This window comes from Nycticebus coucang, chromosome 9 (genome assembly GCF_027406575.1).
Source record: "Nycticebus coucang isolate mNycCou1 chromosome 9, mNycCou1.pri, whole genome shotgun sequence".
Lineage (NCBI taxonomy): Eukaryota > Metazoa > Chordata > Mammalia > Primates > Lorisidae > Nycticebus > Nycticebus coucang.
In genome coordinates, this window is record NC_069788.1 from 123,065,009 (window position 1) to 123,088,596 (window position 23,588).

The window sequence follows — 23,588 nt, forward strand, 5'->3', positions numbered from 1 at the left end:
AAAACAGGAAATCATTAACTTCCTTGAGCATAACAACAATGAAGACACAAGCTACCAAAACCTGTGGGATACTGCAAAAGCAGTTTTGAGAGGAAAATTCATCGCTTTAGATGCCTACATTCGAAAAACAGAAAGAGAGCACGTCAACAATCTCACAAGAGATCTTATGGAAATGGAAAAAGAAGAACAATCTAAGCCTAAACTCAGTAGAAGAAAAGAAATATCCAAAATCAAATCAGAGATCAATGAAATTGAAAACAAAAGAATCATTCAGAAAATTAATGAAACAAGGAGTTGGTTTTTTGAAAAAATAAATAAAATAGATAAACCATTGGCCAGACTAACTAGAAATAGAAAAGTAAAATCTCTAGTAACCTCAATCAGAAACGATAAAGGGGAAATAACAACTGATCCCACAGAGATACAAGAGATCATCTCTGAATACTACCAGAAACTCTATGCCCAGAAATTTGACAATGTGAAGGAAATGGATCAATATTTGGAATCACACCCTCTCCCTAGACTTAGCCAGGAAGAAATAGACCTCCTGAACAGACCAATTTCAAGCACTGAGATCAAAGAAACAATAAAAAAGCTTCCAACCAAAAAATGCCCTGGTCCAGATGGCTTCACTCCAGAATTCTATCAAACCTTCAAGGAAGAGCTTATTCCTGTACTGCAGAAATTATTCCAAAAAACAGAGGAAGAAGGAATCTTCCCCAACACATTCTATGAAGCAAACATCACCCTGATACCAAAACCAGGAAAAGACCCAAACAAAAAGGAGAATTTCAGACCAATCTCACTCATGAATATAGATGGAAAAATTCTCAACAAAATCCTAGCCAATAGATTACAGCTTATCATCAAAAAAGTCATTCATCATGATCAAGTAGGCTTCATCCCAGGGATGCAAGGCTGGTTTAACATACGCAAGTCTATAAACGTTATCCACCATATTAACAGAGGCAAAAATAAAGATCACATGATCCTCTCAATAGATGCAGAAAAAGCATTTGATAAAATCCAGCATCCTTTTCTAATTAGAACACTGAAGAGTATAGGCATAGGTGGCACATTTCTAAAACTGATTGAAGCTATCTATGACAAACCCACAGCCAATATTTTACTGAATGGAGTAAAACTGAAAGCTTTTCCTCTCAGAACTGGAACCAGACAAGGTTGTCCTCTGTCACCTTTACTATTCAACATAGTGCTGGAAGTTCTAGCCAATACAATTAGGCAAGACAAGGAAATAAAGGGAATCCAAATGGGAGCAGAGGAGGTCAAACTCTCCCTCTTTGCTGACGACATGATCTTATACCTAGAGAACCCCAAAGACTCAACCACAAGACTCCTAGAAGTCATCAAAAAATACAGTAATGTTTCAGGATATAAAATCAATGTCCACAAGTCAGTAGCCTTTGTATACACCAATAACAGTCAAGATGAGAAGCTAATTAAGGACACAACTCCCTTCACCATAGTTTCAAAGAAAATGAAATACCTAGGAATATACCTAACGAAGGAGGTGAAGGACCTCTATAAAGAAAACTATGAAATCCTCAGAAAGGAAATAGCAGAGGATTTTAACAAATGGAAGAACATACCATGCTCATGGATGGGAAGAATCAACATTGTTAAAATGTCTATACTTCCCAAAGCAATCTACCTATTCAATGCCATTCCTATCAAAGTACCTACATCGTACTTTCAAGATTTGGAAAAAATGATTCTGCATTTTGTATGGAACCGGAAAAAACCCCGTATAGCAAAGGCAGTTCTTAGTAACAAAAATAAAGCCGGGGGCATCAGCATACCAGATTTTAGTCTGTACTACAAAGCCATAGTGCTCAAGACAGCATGGTTCTGGCACAAAAACAGAGACATAGACACTTGGAATCGAATTGAACACCAAGAACTGAAACTAACATCTTACAACCACATAATCTTCGATAAACCAAACAAGAACTTACCTTGGGGGAAAGACTCCCTATTCAATAAATGGTGTTGGGAGAATTGGATGTCTACATGTAAAAGACTGAATCTGGACCCACACCTTTCCCCACTCACAAAAATTGATTCAAGATGGATAAAGGACTTAAATTTAAGGCATGAAACAATAAAAATCCTCAAAGAAAGCATAGGAAAAACACTGGAAGATATTGGGCTGGGGGAAGACTTCATGAAGAAGACTGCCATGGCAATTGCAACAACAACAAAAATAAACAAATGGGACTTCATTAAACTGAAAAGCTTCTGTACAGCTAAGGAGACAATAACCAAAGCAAAGAGACAACCCACACAATGGGAAAGGATATTTGCATATTTTCAATCAGACAAAAGCTTGATAACCAGAATCTATAGCTCAAATTAATCCGCATGAAAAAAGCCAACAATCCCTTATATCAATGGGCAAGAGACATGAACAGAACTTTCTCTAAAGACGACAGACGAATGGCTAACAAACACATGAAAAAATGTTCATCATCTCTATATATTAGAGAAATGCAAATCAAAACATCCCTGAGATATCATCTAACCCCAGTGAGAATGGCCCACATCACAAAATCTCAAAACTGCAGATGCTGGCGTGGATGTGGAGAGAAGGGAACACTTTTACACTGCTGGTGGAACTGCAAACTCGTACAACCTTTCTGGAAGGAAGTATGGAGAAACCTCAAAGCACTCAAGCTAGACCTCCCATTCGATCCTGCAATCCCATTACTGGGCATCTACCCAGAAGGAAAAAAATCCTTTTATCATAAGGACACTTGTACTAGACTGTTTGTTGCAGCTCAATTTACAATCGCCAAAATGTGGAAACAGCCTAAATGCCCACCAAGCCAGGAATGGATTAACAAGCTGTGGTATATGTATACCATGGAATACTATTCAGCCATCAAAAAAAATGGAGACTTTACATCCTTCGTATTAACCTGGATGGAAGTGGAAGACATTATTCTTAGTAAAGCATCACAAGAATGGAGAAGCATGAATCCTATGTACTCAATCTTGATATGAGGACAATTAATGACAATTAAGGTTATGGGGGGGGCAAGCAGAAAGAGGGATGGAGGGAGGGGGGTGGGGCCTTAGTGTATGTCACACTTTATGGGGGCAAGACATGATTGCAAGAGGGACTTTACCTAACAATTGCAATCAGTGTAACTGGCTTATTGTACCCTCAATGAATCCCCAACAATAAAAAAAAAAGAAATGTCCCTTTTATACCTATTTTCTTAAGTGTTCTGATCATGAAAAGATGCTGGATATTATCAAAAGCTTTTTCTGCATCAATTGGGGGAATCATATGGTCTTTGTTTTTTATTTTGTTTATGTAATATATTATATTTATAGATTTACATATATTGAACCAACCTTAAGACCTTGGCATCAAACCAACTTGGTCCTGGTATATAATTTGTTTGATGTGTTGCTAGATTGTTTGCTAGGATCTTATTGAATGTTTTTGCATCCATATTCATTAATGATATTGGTCTGTAATTTTCTTTCCTTGTTTGGTCTTTTCCTGGTTTGGGGATCAGGGTGACATTTGCTTCATAGAATGTGTTGGGAAGTATTCCTTCTTTTTCTATGTTTTAGAAAAGGTTACGTAATGTAGGTACTAGTTCCTCTTTAAAGGTTTGGTAGAATTCTGATGTGAAGCCATCTGGTCTCAGACTTCTTTTTTAGGAGATTTCATATAGTTGATGCTATTTTAGTATTTGACATAGGTCTATTCAACATTTCTAATTCTTTCTGGCTGCGTCTAGGAAGGTGGCATGCTTTCAGGTATTGGTGGTCTATTTCCTTCGGATTTTCATATTTCTGAGAATATAGTTTTTTATAGTATTCATTAAAGATTTTTGAATTTCTGAGGTGTCTGTTGTTATTTCTCATTTATCATTTCTGATTAATGATATTAGGTATTTTACTTTTCTTTTTCTGGTTAAGGTTAGCCAGAGGTTTATCAATTTTGTTAATCTTTCCAAAGAAACCAACTTTTTGATTCATTGATCTTTTGAATGATTCTTTTGTTTTCTATTTCATTTAATTTTGCTCTAATTTTGGTTATTTCTTTTCTTCTGCTGGGTTTGGGGTTGGAATGTTCTTCTTTTTTCAGTTGCTTGAGATGTCTCATTAAATCGATGACTTCTTCTCTGTCCGTTCCCTTGAGGAAGGCTTGCCACCCTACAAATTTTCCTCTTAGGACTGCCTTTGCAGTATCCCACAGGTTCTGATAATTTGTATCCTCATTTTCGTTTTATTCCAAAATTTTGATAATTTCCTTCTTAATGTCATCTATGACCTAGCTATCATTCAGCATAAGGTTATTTAGTTTCCATGTCTTTGTATGAGTATGAAGATTCCTGTTGTTGTTGAGTTCACCTTGTATTCTGTTATGATCTGAGAAAATACAAGGAATAATTTCTATTCTTTTAAATTTGCTGAGGTTAGACTTGTGACCTAAGGTATGATCAATTTTGGAGGATGTTCCATGGGCTGATGAGAAGAGTGTGTATTCAGTTTTGTTAGGATGAAATGTTCTGTACATGTCTTTTAAGTCCGTTTGTTGTAGGGTCAAGTTTTAAGTCCAAAATTTCTTTGTTTAGCTTATTGTTGGAGGTTCTATCCAGCACTTCCAAAGGGGTGTTAAAATCTCCTGCTATTGTGATGCAAGAAGATATCAAATTGTTCATGTCTGTTAGGGTCTCTTTTATCAATTGAGGAGCATTCTGGTTGGGTGCATAAATGTTAATAATTGAAATCTCTTCATGTTGAGTTATTCCCTTAACTAATATGAAGTGACCATCCTTATCTTTCCTTACCTTTGGTAGTTTAAAGCCTGTTGTATCTGCAAATAAAATTGCAATGCTTGCTTTTGTCTGGTTTCCATTTGTCTGAATTATAGATGTCCATTCCTTCACCCTGAGTTTATTTTTATTCTTTAAGGTAAGATGAGATTCTTGTATATAGCAGATATCTGGTCTAAGTTTATGTATCCAGTCAGCCAACCTGTACCTCTTTAGAGGACAGTTTAACCCATTCACATTAATTGAGAGTATTGATAAGCCTGGTAGTGTTTTGGGTGTCAAGTTTTTCGAAAGTCCAGTGGATGTTTTTAATCCTTTCTCCACTGTGGAAGTTCGGTTTTGTTCAAAAAATTTTGAGTTGACTTTGGTGGTCGAGCATCGTGCTGATCAGTGTGGAGGATTGGCCTGAGAATATCCTGGAGAGCCTGTTTAGTTATGGCAAATTTCTTCAACATGTGTATGTCATTAAAGTATTTGATTTCTCCATCACAAATAAAACTCAGTTTAGCAGGATACAGGATCCTAGGCTGAAGGTTGTTTTGTTTTAGGAGATTCGAGGTCAATGACCATTCTCTTCTGTTTTGAAAAGTTTCAGCTGAGAGATCTGAAGTCATTCTAATATACTTCCCCATGAAGGTTATGATTTTCTTACGTCTGACTGCTTGCAGAATTTTTTCCTTTACATTAACTTTGGCAAAGTTAATTACAATGTGTCTAGGCAATGCTTTATTGGATTGAGTCATGCTGGGATTCTGAAACTGTCTGCTATCTGAATTTCTGTATCTCTTGCCATACTTGGGAAATTCTCCTCAATTATATATTGGAGTAGAGCATCAGTGTCTTTTGACCCATCCTCTTCTCCTTCAGGAATTCCTGTAAGGTGAACATTTGCTCCTTTGGAGTGATTCCACAACTCTCTCAGGGAACGATCCGTTTTTGCTCTCCACTTTTCTGCTTGAGCGTTTGGGAGCTTTTAAAAGCTTTGTCCTCAATGTCAGAGATCCTTTCTTCTGCCTGCTCCATTCTGTTACTGAGGTATTCTAATGTATTTCTCAGATCTTTGAGGGCTATAAATTCTTGCCTCAAAGTGTCAAAATTTTGGGAGATTTTGTCTTTGAATTCACTGAATTCTTGAGACATCTCTTGAATTACTCCTTGAATTTCTAATTCCAACTTTACTTCCATTCTATTAATCTTATTTGCCATCCATATTCTGAACTCGATTTCTGACATCTCAGTCATTTGTTTATGAATGGCATCTTCTTTGTGTCTTCTTTATCATTCCTTGGGGTAGTTGATCTACTCTGGTTATTCATGTTGCCAGAGTTTTTCCACTGATTCTGCCCCATGGTTATTTTACTCAGTTTGGTTAGAGAAGCTGGTGAAGTGAAATTGGATTGAGGGATCTTGGAGTTGTAATTAATCAGCCCTTTATCAAAGAGGTAGGACTGATGACTGTGGCTTTTCCCCTACAGATTTACAAAGGTCCCGTTCAGTACTGCAGCCTGAGATTCTGGGGACCTGCTTGGTGTGATTGGGCTAGGTGACTCTTACCTTATATTCCCCTAGTCTCTAACCAATCCTAGTGAATTAGTGGCTTTGGGCTGAAATCTCAGCTAGGGAGAAATATAAGCAACTTAGACACCCTGCCCCTTACAGGCAACATCTGGAAGAAGAGAATCAGACCCTCCCACTACAACACAACAAGGGCTCCACCTTGGAGGGTCCCCAGGTGACCGCCCAGGTCAAGAGTTCCAAACCAATTGTCCCAGTCACCACAATTGCAGATCAAGTGGGAGAGTTCAAAAGGTCTTCAGTAACTAGACAGCAGGCATCCACTGGCAGCTCCCTTGTGACTGACTCTGTTTCTCCGTGGAGTCAGAAAGGCCAACCCACCAAAAGAGTTAGTCCAAGGGGGCTAGTGCCTTCTTCCCCACCTTCCATCTCCTCCACATCCAGTCACTGGTAACTCCACAGGTCTGTGGCCCAGTTCCCTCCAATAAGCAGATGTACCAGGGATGTGCACCTACCAAAGTCAAAGGGAAGTTAATGCCTCCTCGGCCCGGCCACCACACTCTGCCACCAGCTGGCAGAGGTAGCAGAAGCCTGACTCCCTCCAGTGCTTAATGAAAACTGGGGAGTGTTACACCTGCTGTTAACAAGGCATCAAATGTTTTTCCCCTTCAGAGACCACACCTCTTCCCCAGCTGCACTGGTCCTCTGTGCCCCTGTAGGGCAAGATCTGGCTCCCTCTGGCAGTCCATAGAATTGGGGAAGTGTCTCTCCGAAATTTGACCCAGCAGGATCGCTCTACTGTCGCTGATGCTGTGTGGCAGGTGCCTCTGCACAGCTTCCCACACCTCCGCCTGCTGCTGATATGCACTTTTGCCCTCCCCTGTGTGCCTTCTTCCACTGCTACTGGATTCACTGTTTCAGCACAGCTGTGCTTCTACAACTCATGCAATGACCAGCCCCTAGCCAAGAACCATGGGCACTCCCATCTCTGCAGGGGTTGGGCTTCTAGACTGCCAGGTGAAGGGGGAAGGGTGGACTGGGAGTTCAGAATGGAAGGGAAAATATTTGTTCAACTTTTATGCTGGGCAAGAGAATGCCCAGGCTCACAGCGGAGTCTCTCTGGAAAAGGAGTCCCAGCCTTCTGTGACTCTCTTCCATGAGGTCTTCAGTTTCCTGCTCGCTTGTAGAGATCATATAGCAAGCCACTCTCTTGTGGGAGGGGACAGACTCACATCCTCTTTGGGATGCGTTTTGTACCTGAAATTTGCTTCCTTGGAGTTGCAGCTTGCTTCAGCAAGGATGACGTGCAGTTATCAATCTTCTTTGTCAGCTCAGCTCCAGACCTTTAGCTTTATTGGGTTCTTTCTGGCCATTATCTCTTCTTCTGGATGGGAGCTTCCGTTGAAAGCTGTCTCCTGTCAGCCATCTTCCAGGGGTTTCCCATTATGTATAGTTTCAATATGACTATTTTGTATTTCATAAGTGACTTTGAGACTCTTGCTCTGCATCAGACCATGTGGAATTCAAACTTGAACCAACCTTATGATCCACCCTAACATTCACCCTTACTTACATTGTAACTAGTATAGATAAAAATAACCAGAAGATTATGTATTTACCTAGTTTGTCTTTTATTCAGTGTTGTAATATTTGCTTTATCTTTTTTTAATAGATTTAGAAAGTACAAGTGCAGTATTGTTACATGGATATAATACATAGTTGTGAAATCTGGACTTTCAGTGTAACTACCCCCCAGATAGTGTATATTGCAGGCGTCCTCAAATTGCGGCCCGTGGGCCACATGAGGTGGCGTGAATTGTATTTGTTTCTGTTTTGTTTTTTACTTCAAAATAAGGTATGTGCTGTGTGCATAAGAATTTGTTCATAGTTGTTTTTTTTTAAAACTATAGTCCGGCCCTCCAACGGTCTGAGGGACAGTGAACTGGCCCCCTGTTTAAAAAGTTTGAGGATGCCTGGTATATTGTATTGATTAGGAAATTTTTCATCCCTCACCACCTTCCCATCTTCTCACCCTTCCAGTTCTCTGTTTTTTATTATTCTACTCTCTACGTCCATGTGTACACATTATTTAGCTCTTAATTATAAGAAAGAACATGTACATTTGACTTTCTTAAGCTAACAGCCTCCAGTTCCATCCTGTTAGTACAAAAGACATGATTTCATTCATCTTTGTGGCTGTCATATTCTGTGGGGGTGTGTGTGTGCATGTGTACATCTTATTTTCTTTATCCAGTCATCCGATAGACATTTAGGTTGATTCTGTATTTTTGCTATTGTGAATAGGGCTATGATAAACATACAAGTGCAGGTATCTTTTTGATATAATGATTTCTTTTGGATAGGTACACAATAGTGAGATTACTAGATCAAATGGTAAGTATATTAATATTTTTAGTTCTTTGAGACTGTTTTCCATACATGTTCTAATTTACATTCCCACCAACAATGTATAAGCATTCCCTTTTGCCCACTTCCTTGCCAACATTTGTTATTGTTTTTCATTTTAACCATAGCTATTCAGACTGGTGTAAGATGGTATCACATTCTGATTTTAATTTGCATTTCTTGATAATTAGTGACGTTGAACATTTTTTCTTTTTTTTTTTTTTTTTTTGTAGAGACAGAGTCTCACTTTATTGCCCTGGGTAGAGTGCCATGGCCTCACACAGCTCACAGCAACCTCCAACTCCTGGGCTGAAGCGATTCTCTTGCCTCAGCCTCCCGAGTAGCTGGGACTACAGGCGCCTGCCACAACGCCCAGCTATTTTTTGGTTTGCAGTTCAGCCGGGGCCGGGTTTGAACCCGCCACCCTCGGTATATGGGGCCAGCGCCTTACCGACTGAGCCACAGGCGCCGCCCAGACGTTGAACATTTTTTCATACTTATATTGGCCATTTGTATGTCTTCTATTGAAAATATATGTTCCTACACATTGTCCACTTTTTAATGGAGTTATTTGTGGTTGTTTTGTTTCATTGTTTCAGTTTCTTGTACATTCTATTTTAGATAATGGTCCTTTGTCGTCAAATACATACTTTGCAAATATTTTCTCCTATTTTACAAGTTATCTTTTCACTCTGTTGATTATTTCCTTTGCTGTGCAAAAGTTTTTGGTTTAATGAAGTCTCATTTGTCTATTTTTATTTTAGTTACACTTACTCTTAACATCTTAATCATGAATTTTTTGGCTAAGTCAATGTCCAAAGAATATTCCTGGTTTTCTTCTTGAATATTTTATTTTTTGAGACAGAGTCTCACTTTATTGCCCTTGGTAGAGTGCTGCGGTGTCACAGCTCACGCCAACCTCCAACTCCTGGGCTTAGGTGATTCTCTTGTTTCAGCCTCCTGAATAGCTGGGACTACAGGCACCTGCCAGAAAGCCCAGCTATTTTTTTGTTGCAATTTGGCCAGGGCTAAGGTTCGAACCCACCACCCTCGGTCTATGGGGCCAGCACCCCATCCACTGAGCCACAGGCGCCGCCCTTTTTCTTGAATTTTTATAATTTTAAGTTTTATATCCATCTTGAGTTAGTATTTTTATATGGTGAGAGATAGAAGTCCAGTTAGTTTCATTCTTGTGCATAAGACTACCCAGTTTTCTCAGCACCTCTTACTAAATTGGATATCCTTTCCCCCAATGAATGGTTTTGGGTTTGTTTTTTTTTTTTGTAGAGACAGAGTCTCACTTTGTTGCCCTCTGAAGAGTGCTGTGGCGTCACAGCTCACAGCAACCTCAAACTCCTGGGTTTAGGCGATTATCTTGCTTCGGCCGGGTAGCTGGGACTACAGGCACCCACCAGAACTCCCAGCTACTTTTTTTGTTGCAGTTTGGCCAGGGGTCGGCCTGAACCCACCACCCTCCATATATGGGGCCGGCGCCCTACCCACTGAACCACAGGCACAGCCCTGTTTTTTTTTTTTTGCTTTGTTGAAGATCAATTGGCTGTGGATATGTGGCTTTATTTCTCAGTTCTGTATTCTGTTCTATTGATCTATTTGTCTATTTTTATACAAGTATCATGATGTTTTGGTTAATGTAGCTTTGTATTATCATTTGAATTCAGGTAATGCGATGCCTCCCACTGTGTTCTTTTTGCTTATGATTGCTTTGGCTATTTGGGCTCTCTTTTGACTCCATATGGATTTGGGGTTTTTCTAATTCTGTGAAAAATAACATTGTTATTTTTATGGGAATTGCACTGAATCCATAATATGTATAGGGCATTATGGGTATTTTAATGATGTTGATGCTTCCAGTCCAAAAGTCTGGAATGTTTTCTCATTTGTTTGTGTCATCTACAATTTATTTCATCAGTGTTTTATAGTTTCTCTTGCAGAGATCTTTCACCTTCTTGATTAAATATATTCCTACATTTGTTTGTTTGGCAGCTATTGTAAATGGGATTGCCCTCTTGATTTGGCACTTAGCTAGACCTTTATTGATATATAGAAATGCTACTGATTTCTGTACATTGATTTTATATCCTGAAACTTGACTGAATTCATTTATGAAATCTTAGAGTATTCCTATCCTTGTTAAATGTATTTCTAGGCATTTTATTATTTTATTGCCATTCTGTATTTGGTTTTTAGGTTAGTCATTATTGTTGTATGGCAATGCTACTGATTTTTTACATTATTTTTTATTCTGAACCTACTGAATTTATATGTCAAATCTGGGAGATTTCTGGATAAGTCTTTTCTTAAATACATAATCATTACGTTGGTAAACAGATCATTTGATTTGCTGTTTTTGAATTTGGATGCCTTTTATTTCTTTCTCTTGTCTAATTACTCTAGCTAGGGCTTCTAGTTCTCTGTTGAGTAGAAGTGGTGAAGGTGGATAAAGTTATTCTTAACTTTGTTTCACCTTTAGGGAGAATGCTTTCACCTTTTTCCCATTCAGTATGATATTGACTGTGGTTTGTTATATATGGCTTTTATTATATTGTGCTTTGTTCCCTTTATGCCTTCTTTTGTTTTTTTTTTATCATGAAGGGATGTTTAATTTTATTGAATTCTTTTTGAGTCTACTCAAATTATTATATGGTTTTTGTCTTTAATTCTGTTTATATGGTAGATCACATTTTTATTGATTTGCATATCTTGAATCATTCACATCTTTGGAATAAACCCACTTAATGTGGTTTGTTAACTTTTTGATGTACTGTTTGATTCTGTTTGCTAGTATTTTTTTGAGGATTTTTGCATCTATGTTCCTCAAATACATTGGTCTGTAGTTTTCTTTTGTTCTTAGGTCCTTGCATGGCCTTGGTATCAGAGTAATTCTGGCAGTGTAGAATAAATTAGGGAGGATTCCCTCCTCCTCGATTTTTTTCAAATAGTTTAAGTAGGATAGGTACCAATTCTTTGTACATCTTGTAGAATTTGGCTGTGAATCCATCTGGTCCTGGGCATTTTTTAATTAAGTGTGATTTTTTTTTATTACTAACTCAACCTCACTACTTGTTGGTCTGTTCAAGATTCCCATTTCTTTGTGGTTCAATCTTAGGAGGCTGTATGTTTCCAGGAATTTTCTCATTTTCTCTATGTTTTCCAGTTTGTGAGCCTAGAGTTGTTTATCATAGTCTCTGATGATCCTTAGTGTTTTTGTAGAATAAGTTGTAATGTCTTCTTTTTCATTGCTAATTATGTTTCTCTGAATCTTCCCTTGGTATTTCTAACTATTATTGATTCTGTTTATCTTTTCAAAGAACCAACTTCTTGTTTCATTGATCCTTTGTTTTCATTTAAAAATTTTTTCACGGCTCTGTTCTGATCTTTGTTATTTCTTTTCTTCTGCTAGCTTTAGATTTGGTTTGTCCTTTGTTTTTTAGTTCCTTGAGGTATGACATTACATTGTTAATTTGTGATCATTCTTTTTTTGATGTCAGTATTTAAGTCTATAAATTTTCTCTTAATATAGGTTTCACTATATCCCAGAGGATCAATGTGCTATGTCTCCCCTTTCATCATTAAAAAAATTTTTTCATAATGTCATCATTGGCCCAAAGGTCATTCAGGAGAAGGTTTAATTTTCTCTCGGAATTGATTTCTAGTTTTATTTCATTGTGATCTGAAAAGATACTTGATATGGTTATGGTTTCAGTTTTCTAAAATTTATTGAGTTTTGTTTGTGGCCTAACATTTTCTTTCTTGGGAAATATTCCTTGTGCTGATGAGAAGAATATAAATTCTGTGGTTGTTGAGTAAAATGTTCTGTAGATGTCTGATAAATCTATTTGGTCTAAAGTACTATTTAAGTTCCGTGTTTCTTTGTTGATTTTTTGCCTCGATCATCTGTCTACTGCTGTCAGTAAGGTGTTAAAGTATCCCTATTCTGTTGTTTTCTATCTCGTCTGTCTTTTCTGAGGTCTACTATTAGTTTTACAAATTCTAGTGATCTAGTGTTTGCTTCATATATATTTAGGATTGTTATATCTTGTTTAACTAGTTCTTTTATCATTATCATATAAAACCTTTTTTGTCATTTTGACTGTTGTTGATTTAAAATCTATTTTGTATAATATAAATATAGCACCTGATGCTTGCTTTTGCTTTCCATTTGCATTGAATATCTTTTACCTTAAGTTTATAAGTGCATTTAGTAGGATGGGTTTCTTGTAAACAGGATATAATTGGGCCATGTGTTTGTTTGTTTTTTTTAAACTGTTCCTTCACTCTGTATCTCTTAAGTGAGACATTTATGTTCAAGGATATTACTGGTATGTGAGGTATTCCTCCAAAATGTCATTATCTAGTTGCTTTGTAGCCTCATCTGTGTAATTGTTTTATAAGACTTGTGTCTTTTATACTCTACAGTATTTTTATAATGCTGAGCATTGACCCTTCATTTCCATGTTTAGAATATCCTTGATATTAAAAAAAAAAAAAGAATATCCCTGATATTTTAGAACTGTCCAGTCTATTGGTGACTAATTTGGTGTTTTTGAAAGACTTTGTATCTCCTTTCTTATGAAGCATATTCTAGCTAGATAAAAATTTGGGGGTTGGTAGTTTTATTCTTTAAAAGTTCTAAATATAGGGACCTCAGTCTCTTCTGGCTTGTAAGGTTTCTAATAAGAAGTCTTTCAGTCTGATGTGATTTCCTTTATAAGTGACCAGATGCTTTTCTTTTGCTGAGTTTAGGATTTTTTTTTTTTACTTCATGTTAACTTTAGAGAGCCTAATGACTATATATCTTAATAAAGTCCTTCTTGCAATGTATTTCCATGAAGATTTCTGAGCTTATTTAATCAGTATGTCTAAATCTCTGGAAGACTATGGAATTTTTCTTCACTTATTTTCCCAAATAGATTTTTCAAACTTAATGTTGTTTTTCTTTTTCCTCCTTTTAGTTATTCCTGTGATTTGTAGACTTGGATATTTTACCTAATCACATGCTTCTCAGATGTTTTGTTCATTTTCTTATTCTTTACTATGCTTTTTTTTTTTTTTTTGTAGAGACAGAGTGTCACTGTACCACCTTCGGGTAGAGTGCCGTGGCGTCACACGGCTCACAGCAACCTCTACTCTTGGGCTTATGTGATTCTCTTGCCTCAGCCTCCCGAGCAGCTGGGACTACAGGCGCCCGCCACAACGCCCGGCTATTTTTTTGTTGTTGTTGCAGTTTGGCCGGGGCTGGGTTTGAACCCGCCACCCTCAGCATATGGGGCAGCGCCCTACTCACTGAGCCACAGGCACGGCCCTCTTTACTATGCTTTTATCTGACTGGATTAATTCTAAAGACCAGTCTTGAAATTAAGAGATTCTTTCTTCTCCTTGGTGTAGTCTGTTATTGAAGTTTTCAATTGTATTTTGTAATTTCATCAATTAATTTTTCATTTCCACAAATTCTATTTGGTAGATGTATTTATCTTTTGTAATTATCTCATTCATATCCTGAATTGGGCTTCCAATTTCCTTCTATTGGTTTTCAGATTTCTCTTGGATTTCATTCATTTTGTTTAAAATCAATATTATGAATTCTTTATCTGGCATTTCAAGTGTTTCAATTTTGTTAGAATCTATTGTGAGAGTTACTGTGATCCTTTGGAGGTATCTTCACCTTCTTTTTTTATACTTCTGAATTGTTGCACTGGTTCCTTCTCATCTGGAGAAACTGTCCCTGACTTTTTGAACTTATTTTATTTTGGATGAAATTTTTTTTTCCTTGAGGATGTGACTATAACGTATATTATGAAAAGTCATTTGGGTCTGCTTATAGGTGTTTTCTGTGGAAAAGACTCTGTATGAATTCCTTTGTTATAGCCTTATTGTGGTGGCTTTCTCAAATCTGGATATAGTAGCAGTGTCTTGGAAATGTGAGCAGGCTATGGCCTCCTAAGGGATCCACAGAGGATTGAAAACGCTTATCTCCTTCCTGAGCTCTGGGCATTTATATTAGCAGATTTTGTATTGGTCCATGCAGTTTGACCTTCTTCAGTAGGTGGCATTTGCAAGTATGAGCCAGCTGTGGCAGTGAAATTCAGGCATATGCTCTGTCTTTGTTTACTGGAAGAAACTCTCCATTGCTGCAGACAATGGGCTGCTCTGTGGAATGCACAGTTGCCTGAGCTCTTTGCACAGCCCTGGAAAGGATGATGAAGCTATGCAGTCACCTAGTGGCACGCATAAACATAAGCACCAGCACCAACCAAACAAAGGTGATGGAAGAACTGGTGAAATGTACCGTGGTCTCAATGTGGATTTGGAGAGCTGCCTTAGCACCACAGCCTCAGCAGAAAGAATGCAGTTAATTTCCCTGTTATACCCCATTCTGTCATTCATGAAGCTCAGTTCAGGCAGACACTTCTATCTCTAGGCTGCATCATAGCCAAAAGTTGTGAAAATACCTGCCCTACGGCTTCCTGCCAAAATGGTTGCACTACAAAGCTTCTTCCCTTCCCAGATCTCTTGCTATGGGGATATGCTGCTCTCTTCTCCCTGGATATCCTGCTGTCTGCTGCAGGGACATTACCACTCTGTGTAGACAGGGAGAAGGTTCCACCCTTCATGCTATTCTGGCCTTAGTGACTAGTGCCAGTGCGGACTTAGTCATCCCTAATACTCCAGAAAGATCATCCTTTGGTGAACCTATGCTAACTTCCAGTAAAGCAGCTACAGCTATTTCTGTAGCTATGGAGAGATGGGCGGAGAAGACTCCCTCTTTACACGTGGGCTCAAGCATAGAAGCAGCTCATCCAGTGGGGTAGAATTACACAGCTTCCATGCAGAGCCAAGAACAGCCTTTGTGTCCCTGCTGGATATAAGGCTGAAATTCCATGCCCACAGTCCAGGGTGCCCTCTGATTAAGGAAAGTACAGACTGAGAACAACGTGTTTTCTGGTTTCCTTGGTTTCCATGGTAGCTCTCTGGAGTGCCACACTCTTCCTTTCCTTAAGACCAACACTCCAGAGGGCTAGACCACTGGAACTCTGCAGCTCTCCTATGTCCATAGTAGCTTGTATGGCTACCATCCTCCAAATGGGCACTAGGGAATATCAGTGATGTTCTCATGATGCAAAGACACAAGGCCTAGATGTCTCTATCACCTGTGATCTGAATATGGTAAACTGCTATTACCAGTTCAGTCTGGGGGCACGTAAGTGACCCAGTGCAAGTTCACAATCTGGCACAATTACTGCCTACACCAGTGTTGTGTTTTATAAGGGTGGAGGATTTTTCTAGCAGTTCAGAAGCTGGCATCCACCCCAGGGTCAACAGGAGTCAAAACACCTCATCTACTCTTTTTATGCAATACTAAGTCTCTTGCAGGTTTTTGTTTTTTTTTTTTTTTTAATTGGGGATTCATTGAGGGTACAATAAGCCAGGTTACACTGATTGCAATTGTTAGGTAAAGTCCCTCTTGCAATCATGTCTTGCCCCCATAAAGTGTGACGCACACCAAGGCCCCACCCCCGTCCCTCCGTCCCTCTTTCCTAATCTTTCCGAGCTTCTTGCTTCCTTTTTCTGTGCCCCAGCTTCTTTCCCTGAATTCTCCACTATGCTCCAGCACTCTCCCCTTGGTATTCTTTTTGAGTTGTGCTTATGCACTTGTAATTTGCTTCCTTTTTTGAAGAGAACTGGCATCCAGCGTATCTAGTCAGCCATCCTTGTTCCTTGATTCTGTACATTTCTTTTTCATCCACTGAGACTACTCCTTGGGAATTGTTTCCAGTAATGACTAGCTGTACAATAGCAATTCCATACTGTGTTTATCCAGGGATCAAAGGCTCATCGTTCTTTACTCTGTTTCCTCTTCCCAGCCCATGTGTTTCAGTGAGTCAGTGTCTTTCTAGCAAATCCACTTCTCACAACAGCTATAAGGAATTTTAGTCACCTACGTAAATTAGCAACCTACAAATTTGGAGTACTCTATAAGACTTCCCTCACTTCTAATATTAGTTGTAAATTCAGGGAGTCATAAAACAACCCTCATTTTTGATGATTCAGTAGCATTCACTGAACTCATGGAAATCTGTTATGGTTATTGTTTATTACCAGGAACAAATACAGATCAATGTCAGCCAAGGGAGGTACCAGATAAAGATCTATTGTCCTCTCCCTTTGGAGTGATGGATATTGCCCTTCAGGCATTGATGTGTGGCCATGCACATGGAGTGTTGTCAGCTAGAGATGCACACCTGAGCTTTTGATATCCAAAACTTTTATTAAGAGTCAATCACTTGTTGCTAGTGTGGCTGACCTGTAGTCTAACCCTTCCTGGAGGTAAGACTGATGCCTTTAGTGTCAAGTTCCTTACAGAGGCAAAACTGATACTATGTTGCCCAGAGTCATATGAAAAAAATCACATTGTTAGACTGCTTGATCGCAAAACAGGCAAACTAGACATTCCCATTATGCATGACTTTCTAAGGGCCTCCTAGAGATCAACTACCAGAAGCCAAGGGTAATGGCCAGACATCTTTGTGGTCAACATTAAATTATTTACTACATAGTGTTTAAACAGTAAGCTTATTAAGTCATATAAAGAAAGGTTAAAAGGTAAGGAATCTTTCCAGGTATCTTAGTACCATCTACACATTTTTAAGATACATCTTCACATCTTAATTTTAAGGTACTACTCTAAATGTGAAAGAGAAAAACCTCTATCTATTCCACAAACATATCTGGACCTATTTTCTGGCTTTTAAGTTCTTACCTGTTCTTTTTTTTTTTTGCAAAACATTACAGGTAATAATGAGCACCTCAGCAGCAGATTATATTGACTTTAATGCGGTGCTGTCTATAAGTTTAATTAGATTTTTACATACTGTACAATGTTGCCTCCCTGTAGTTTATGAAGGTAGTCCAAACAAAATATCTGATCCTCATGTGGGTTCTTAGTTCTAATGCCCTACTCTAACTTGAAAAGTAAAAACTCTTTCCTACTTTCCTGCCTTTTTCATAATGCTTTTTTAAACTCCAAAGTTGTTGAGAAATTTTTCTTTTAAAAAATGCAGTGTGTTCTTTTAGTACACTGTAGTTCCTTATGGAAAATACTGTTGTATATGCTAAGCTTATTTCATATTTCACATTATAAAAATAATGCTTTAAATATATTTTTTAAAGAAAATACAGATCCAAAATCACAAATCAGTCTGATTGCCACCATTTTATATGACTAGAAATGTACTTTATCTTAATTTCTTTTTCTTCCTCTTGTGTACAGGAATGCTTTCAGTTCATACTGCCAGCTCTACCTCATGCCATTGACCTTTTACGTGATGCCATTGTAAAAGTAAAGGAGGTGCATGATGAACTTGAAGATTTACCTTCCCCACCACCTCCTCTATCCCCTCCTCCCACAACCAGCCCCCATAAACAGACAGAAGACAAAGGAGTTCAATGTGAAGAAGAAGAAGAAGAGAAGAAAGACAGTGGTGTTGCTTCAACAGAAGATAGTTCCTCATCACATATAACTGCAGCAGCCATTGCTGCCAAGGTAAGCCTGCTGGGAGAGACTCAGAGTTCTAAAGGACCCACAGGTAAACATACTGAGTCATCCCATCCCATCTCTCCATTAAGTTTAATACCACTTCATGACATCCTAAAAAAAGAACAGAGATGTCTGAGATACTCCACCACTATGTTTCATTCTTAACGTGGATTTCTGTAAATCCCTGAAGTTTTTCAGAGCTCTGAGGCATTAAGAATATACTGCTACCTACTGATATAATAATGGCAATGATAAACAATAGGACATTTAAGAAATCTTGGAGATGACATTTTGTGGGCATTTTCAATATATAATGTTTATATAATCAAAACTTGACAATTTTTTTAAAGAACAACAAACAGAAAATAAAAGACCTCATTAGATAATTCAAGAAATGAGTTGGGAAAGATTAATGAAGATTTCTGAGGGCCAAGTGCCGTGGCTCACCCCTGTAATCCTAGCACTCTGGGAGGCCAAGATGGGTGGATTGCCTGAGCTCACAGGTTCTAGACCAGCCTGAGCAAGAACGAGTCCCAGCTACTTGGGAGGCTGAGGCAAGAGAATCGCTTGAGCCCAGGAGTTGGAGGTTGCTGTGAGCTATGACACAATAGCACTCTACCCAGGGTGACAAAGTGAGACTCTGTCTAAAAAAAAAAGATTTCTGAAAAGACAAGGCTATCAAGCAATTGAATTTTCCTTAACTAAGCATTTAATCAAATATTACTTAACACAAATTATTCTAGTGATATAGCAAGGAAATGAATATAGCTATATTTTTATTTTACTAAAATAATAAATATTATTAGGATAATACCAAAGAATTACAGATTCTTGTCAGTCAATTCTAGGAGTAAATAAAGTACCATGAGGTAGTGAAGTGAACTTAGTCATCTTAAAGTCATAGAACATGGTTTACATTATCTATACCTAGGAAAATCCACCTAATATGCTTTAGTATCTTCAGAACGTATCATATCATTTTAGGAGTGATGATTGTTCACTTATTGATAGTGTAAAGATTGAAAACTTAATTGCTACATGAAGTAATTTAGAGCTTTATATATAGATCATCTGGATATTTTGGCTTTGAACATAGTGATTTTTTTTAAATATGTCATATAGATCAGAATCATAGAGAAATTATTTTGAAGGGTTCCTTCAAGCAACCAGTAAGTGGTTCCTTCACTGACAGATGATTCTGTCTCCAGATCCATTCAGTGATCTTTAAGTACTTACTTAAAGCTATTAAATATTTAAGTAGTGTGTGGGTGTTTTGATTTTTTTTTTTTTTGGAAACTAATTGGTAAAATAGGGGCATTTAAAAATTATTATATATTCTTTATCTTCTACTTTTAATTAAACGAGTAAGAAATACCATCAGTTTCAATCTTAAACAAAATAGCCTATAGGTTTTAAATCTTAACTGATTTTAATCTAAAATCAGATAAATTCTAAACATGGAAATATTTGACATTTCATTGTTCCATTTATTTTCACTTTCTTTTTAGTCATTTTGCTTGTATAGTTCATGTTTTTCTGTCACTGTATTCATAGTTGTTATGTGTTGTACATTAGAAGCATCCATTCTACACCAGTCCTGCTGTTATCATGGCACATGGTGAGCAGCCCATCCCTGGTCTCATCAATTATTCCCATCATTCAACAGGCAGTACAGATGAACGGGTAAGACAAAGGCTTTTGCATTAATGATCTTGCAAACATACATTCTGTTTCTCCTTACTTTGTTCTGATGGATCTTCAGCAATGCTTTCTTGTAAAAGTGTAAGCACCACTGATTTTATTCCATTAAAAAAATTAATACTGTTTCTCCTGTGCCTAAAGTACTGTGGTATCATTAAGATTCTATTGTTTGTGGGTTCGGCACCCATAGCACAGTGATTATGACATTAGCCACTTCTACCGAAGCTGGCATTGTTGCCCGGGCCAGCAAGGCAACAATGACAACTGCAATAGAAAAGTAGCTGGGCATTGTGGTGGGTGCCTGTAGTCCCAACTACTTGGGAGGCTGAAACAAGAGAATCGCTTAAGCCCAAGAGTTTGAGGTTACCGTGAGCTGTGACACCACGGCACTCTACCTAGGGCAACATAGTGAGACTCTGTCTCAAAAAAAAAAAAAGATTCTATGGTTTGTGACAATGAACTTTAATCACCTGGCTTAAAGGAAGTGTATTGCTCAGAACTTATTTTTGTCTAAGCAATTTCCTTAGGTATTTTTAAATAAATTTCTGGACTTAACCCTCTAGAAGGTCACTGAGTCTTACAATCTAGACAGATTGGTCAAGCTAATATTTGATCTATATTAACCTTGCCCTTTTTTCCTTATAATTTTGCATATCATTTTCTTTTTTTTCCCCTGTGTTTTCATTACAGCCATTTATAGAGTTGAATACTGATACAATTTTGTTATTCCTAATCTTCAGAAACAAACTTTTAAGGATACATACTAGTTCAGCAACTGTTTAGATGATAGTTTGCAAATATTGACAGATTGGGAAAGATTAAACTGATAAATATAACTTATTATTTATACTTAGCAATGATAATTTGGACTATAGCTATAAAAAGAAAATCAGTTTAAATCCTTATTGTGGATATGAAATGGAGCAGGGGAAGAGAAAACTAATGAAGTGAAATTTGACTGTAAGTACTTAAGAAGAAAAAAAACCCTAGAATTTGGTGAGGAAAATATCAGCAACACAGCATCAGCAGTCTCTTGGAGATACACTACCAAATGAAGACCTTAACCCTATATTAAACAAACCCTACCTGCTTGGAAATAAGCTTGGGTTAGTCAAAGGCCTCATGGGAAATTTAAATCTTAGTAAAATGATTAGCAAATTTGAGTTAATGACTAGTATTTGAATTTTCCATATATAGCTTTGTTATAAATTTTGAATATTCTAAACTGTACAAACTTGAAGCCTGTCTGTCTTTTGTATTCTCATCCCATAAAGTAGCCACAACAACTATACTAACCATTCTGGTTTTCAGACTAAACTAATGGAAAGTTTCCATATTCATAACCAAGATTTTAAGTTATCATATTCTGAATTTCAGATTGAAACACATTTAAAATTATTTAAATGATTCTTCACTTCTCCCAAGAATTGTACACAACTAGTACCATTCTAGATACATAAGACTCTTATAAATGGATGTTCTCATGTACCATCACCAAGGACTTTCCCATTTATTAACTATTGATTGTGTTGTTTTTTTCTGTGGCACATGTTCAGTTTTATAAGTAGACTCTCATTTTTGTGATTCCTTTGACAATGACGATCAGAGCAATGTATTAAAGGGTATAATGCTTTTAATTCTTTAGACCCGGCAATCATAAAAAAAGAATGAAAGGAGAAACTAAGTAACAGAAAATAATAAAAATGAAGGCATTAATAATCTTAATTCTTCTAAAGAAACTGTAATTAACTTTAAATGCTTAATAATGTGTCACTAACTTCATTAATGAGCCCCACTGTCTCTCAATGACCTGGTTTGTTGTCAGTGTGTCAGAAGACTTACGCATGCAAACAGTCATTTAGGTTATCTACATATACTACTTGGTTGGTTTTTATACACTTTACTAATGTAAAATAAAATTTTGAAAGGGAGAATCTGACTGCATCTTGAAAAGAAAAATCACAATTTGTCTCAGCTGGTCACATTTTGAAGCATATGAAGCAATGTGGAATAATATAAAAATTATGTAACTTAAAATCAGAAAACCTAGATATAAGCCCTGGTTCCACGACTTAATATTTGGGACAAATTATTTAAGTTAAGCTTCAGTTTCTCATCTATAAAGTGAACATAATAATTATTGTCCTGTATCTCACAAGAAATTATTATTTGTAGCAAACAAGATGACATATTAAGTTCGTGAAATTGCCACTGTGCACTTATGTTGGTACCACTGCACAAGCAACTTGGTAAGGTTTGGCAACCCTGGTATATCAGTATCTCACAGCTGTGTTTGTATCAACATATGTTGGTGTTTTGCTGAGCAGCATTCACTATTGTTGTTGTATATTTTTGTGCTCCATCACAAGAATGGCAGGGCTTGAATTAGAGCAATGAATGAACATTAAATGTCTTGTTAAACTTGACAAGAGTGGAAGTGAAATCAGTAATATGTTAGTCCAAGTTTATGGAGATAATGCCATGAAGAAAACAGCAGTGTACAAATGGATTCAGTGTTTCCCTGTAAAGGGAGAAAGCATCACTGATGAAGAGAGGTCAGTGTGGCCAAGCAAAACTGATGAAAACATTGCAAAAATTCACTGAATTGTATGTTAGAATCATCAGTTGACTTTGAGAACCATAGCAGACCAAGTAAACATTAATAGGAAAATGTTAATTGAAAATTTTGGCATGGGAAAGGTGTATCCAAATGGGTCCCAACAGGGCTTACTGATGAATGAAAGCAGAGAGAGTTGAAGTTTGCCAAGATTTTTGGACAGGCAAGACAGTGTTTTAGGCCATGTTACCACAGGTGATAAAACATGAAAAATAGGACTCTGAAACAAAGTATCAAAGTACACAATAGAAGTCAACCAAAAAATTTCCATCAGTCCAAATCAACAGTCAAAACAGTGTTGCTGACCTTTTATAATATCAGAGAGATTGTTCATTATGAATTTTTACGGTTAACCAAGTTTGCTATTGGAAATGCTTAAAAGCCAGCGTGAGAAAGTTTGCCATAAAAGACCTGAACTTCTTCTCACCAACTCATGGCTCTTGCATCACAACAGTGCACCAGCTCACTCGGCACTGGCTACAAGGGAATTTTTAGCCAGTAAACAAGTAACTTTCCTGGAACACTACCTACTCACCTGATCTGGTCCCAGTGATATTTTTCTTTGCCCAAAGAAAAGAAAATATTGAAAGGAAGACATTTTGATGACACTCAGGACATTAAGGGTAATACAACAACAGCTATGATGGCCATTCCAGAAAAAGTTCTAGAATTGCTTTGAAGGTAGTTCAAAGGTGATTGAGGTGATATTTAACAGTGAGGTATGTCAGAATTTTTCTAGGATGAGTTTGCAAACTTAACTGTCACAACTCAGGGAAAAGTTTTGCAAACTTCATAAATTTGGAGTTGAATATTTACAGAATTCTTTCTAGGTACCAAACACTATGCTTGGTCAAGCTCAGGATACAAAAATGAATAGATTGTTCCAGCCGACACTGACTTTGCAATCTAGCTAGAGAGTTGCTTTTTCTTTTTGAGACAGTCTCACTTTGTTGCCCTTGGTAAAGTGTTATGGCAT

General features: G+C 37.4%; 1 protein-coding gene across 11 annotated transcripts in view; it reads left to right on the forward strand.

Moving 5' to 3' along the window:
- Nucleotides 1-23,588, forward strand: part of GPHN (gephyrin) — a 708,676-nt gene that overhangs the window by 425,954 nt on the left and 259,134 nt on the right. For 6 of the 11 annotated variants that reach the window (XM_053602258.1, XM_053602260.1, XM_053602259.1 and 3 more), the window contains exons 7-8: nucleotides 18,028-18,300; nucleotides 19,870-19,977. In XM_053602258.1, coding sequence (XP_053458233.1) covers nucleotides 18,028-18,300; nucleotides 19,870-19,977 — 381 coding nt within the window. The remainder of the gene's footprint in view (nucleotides 1-18,027; nucleotides 18,301-19,869; nucleotides 19,978-23,588) is intronic. The other 5 variants (XM_053602269.1, XM_053602268.1, XM_053602262.1 and 2 more) reach the window with 1 other exon arrangement.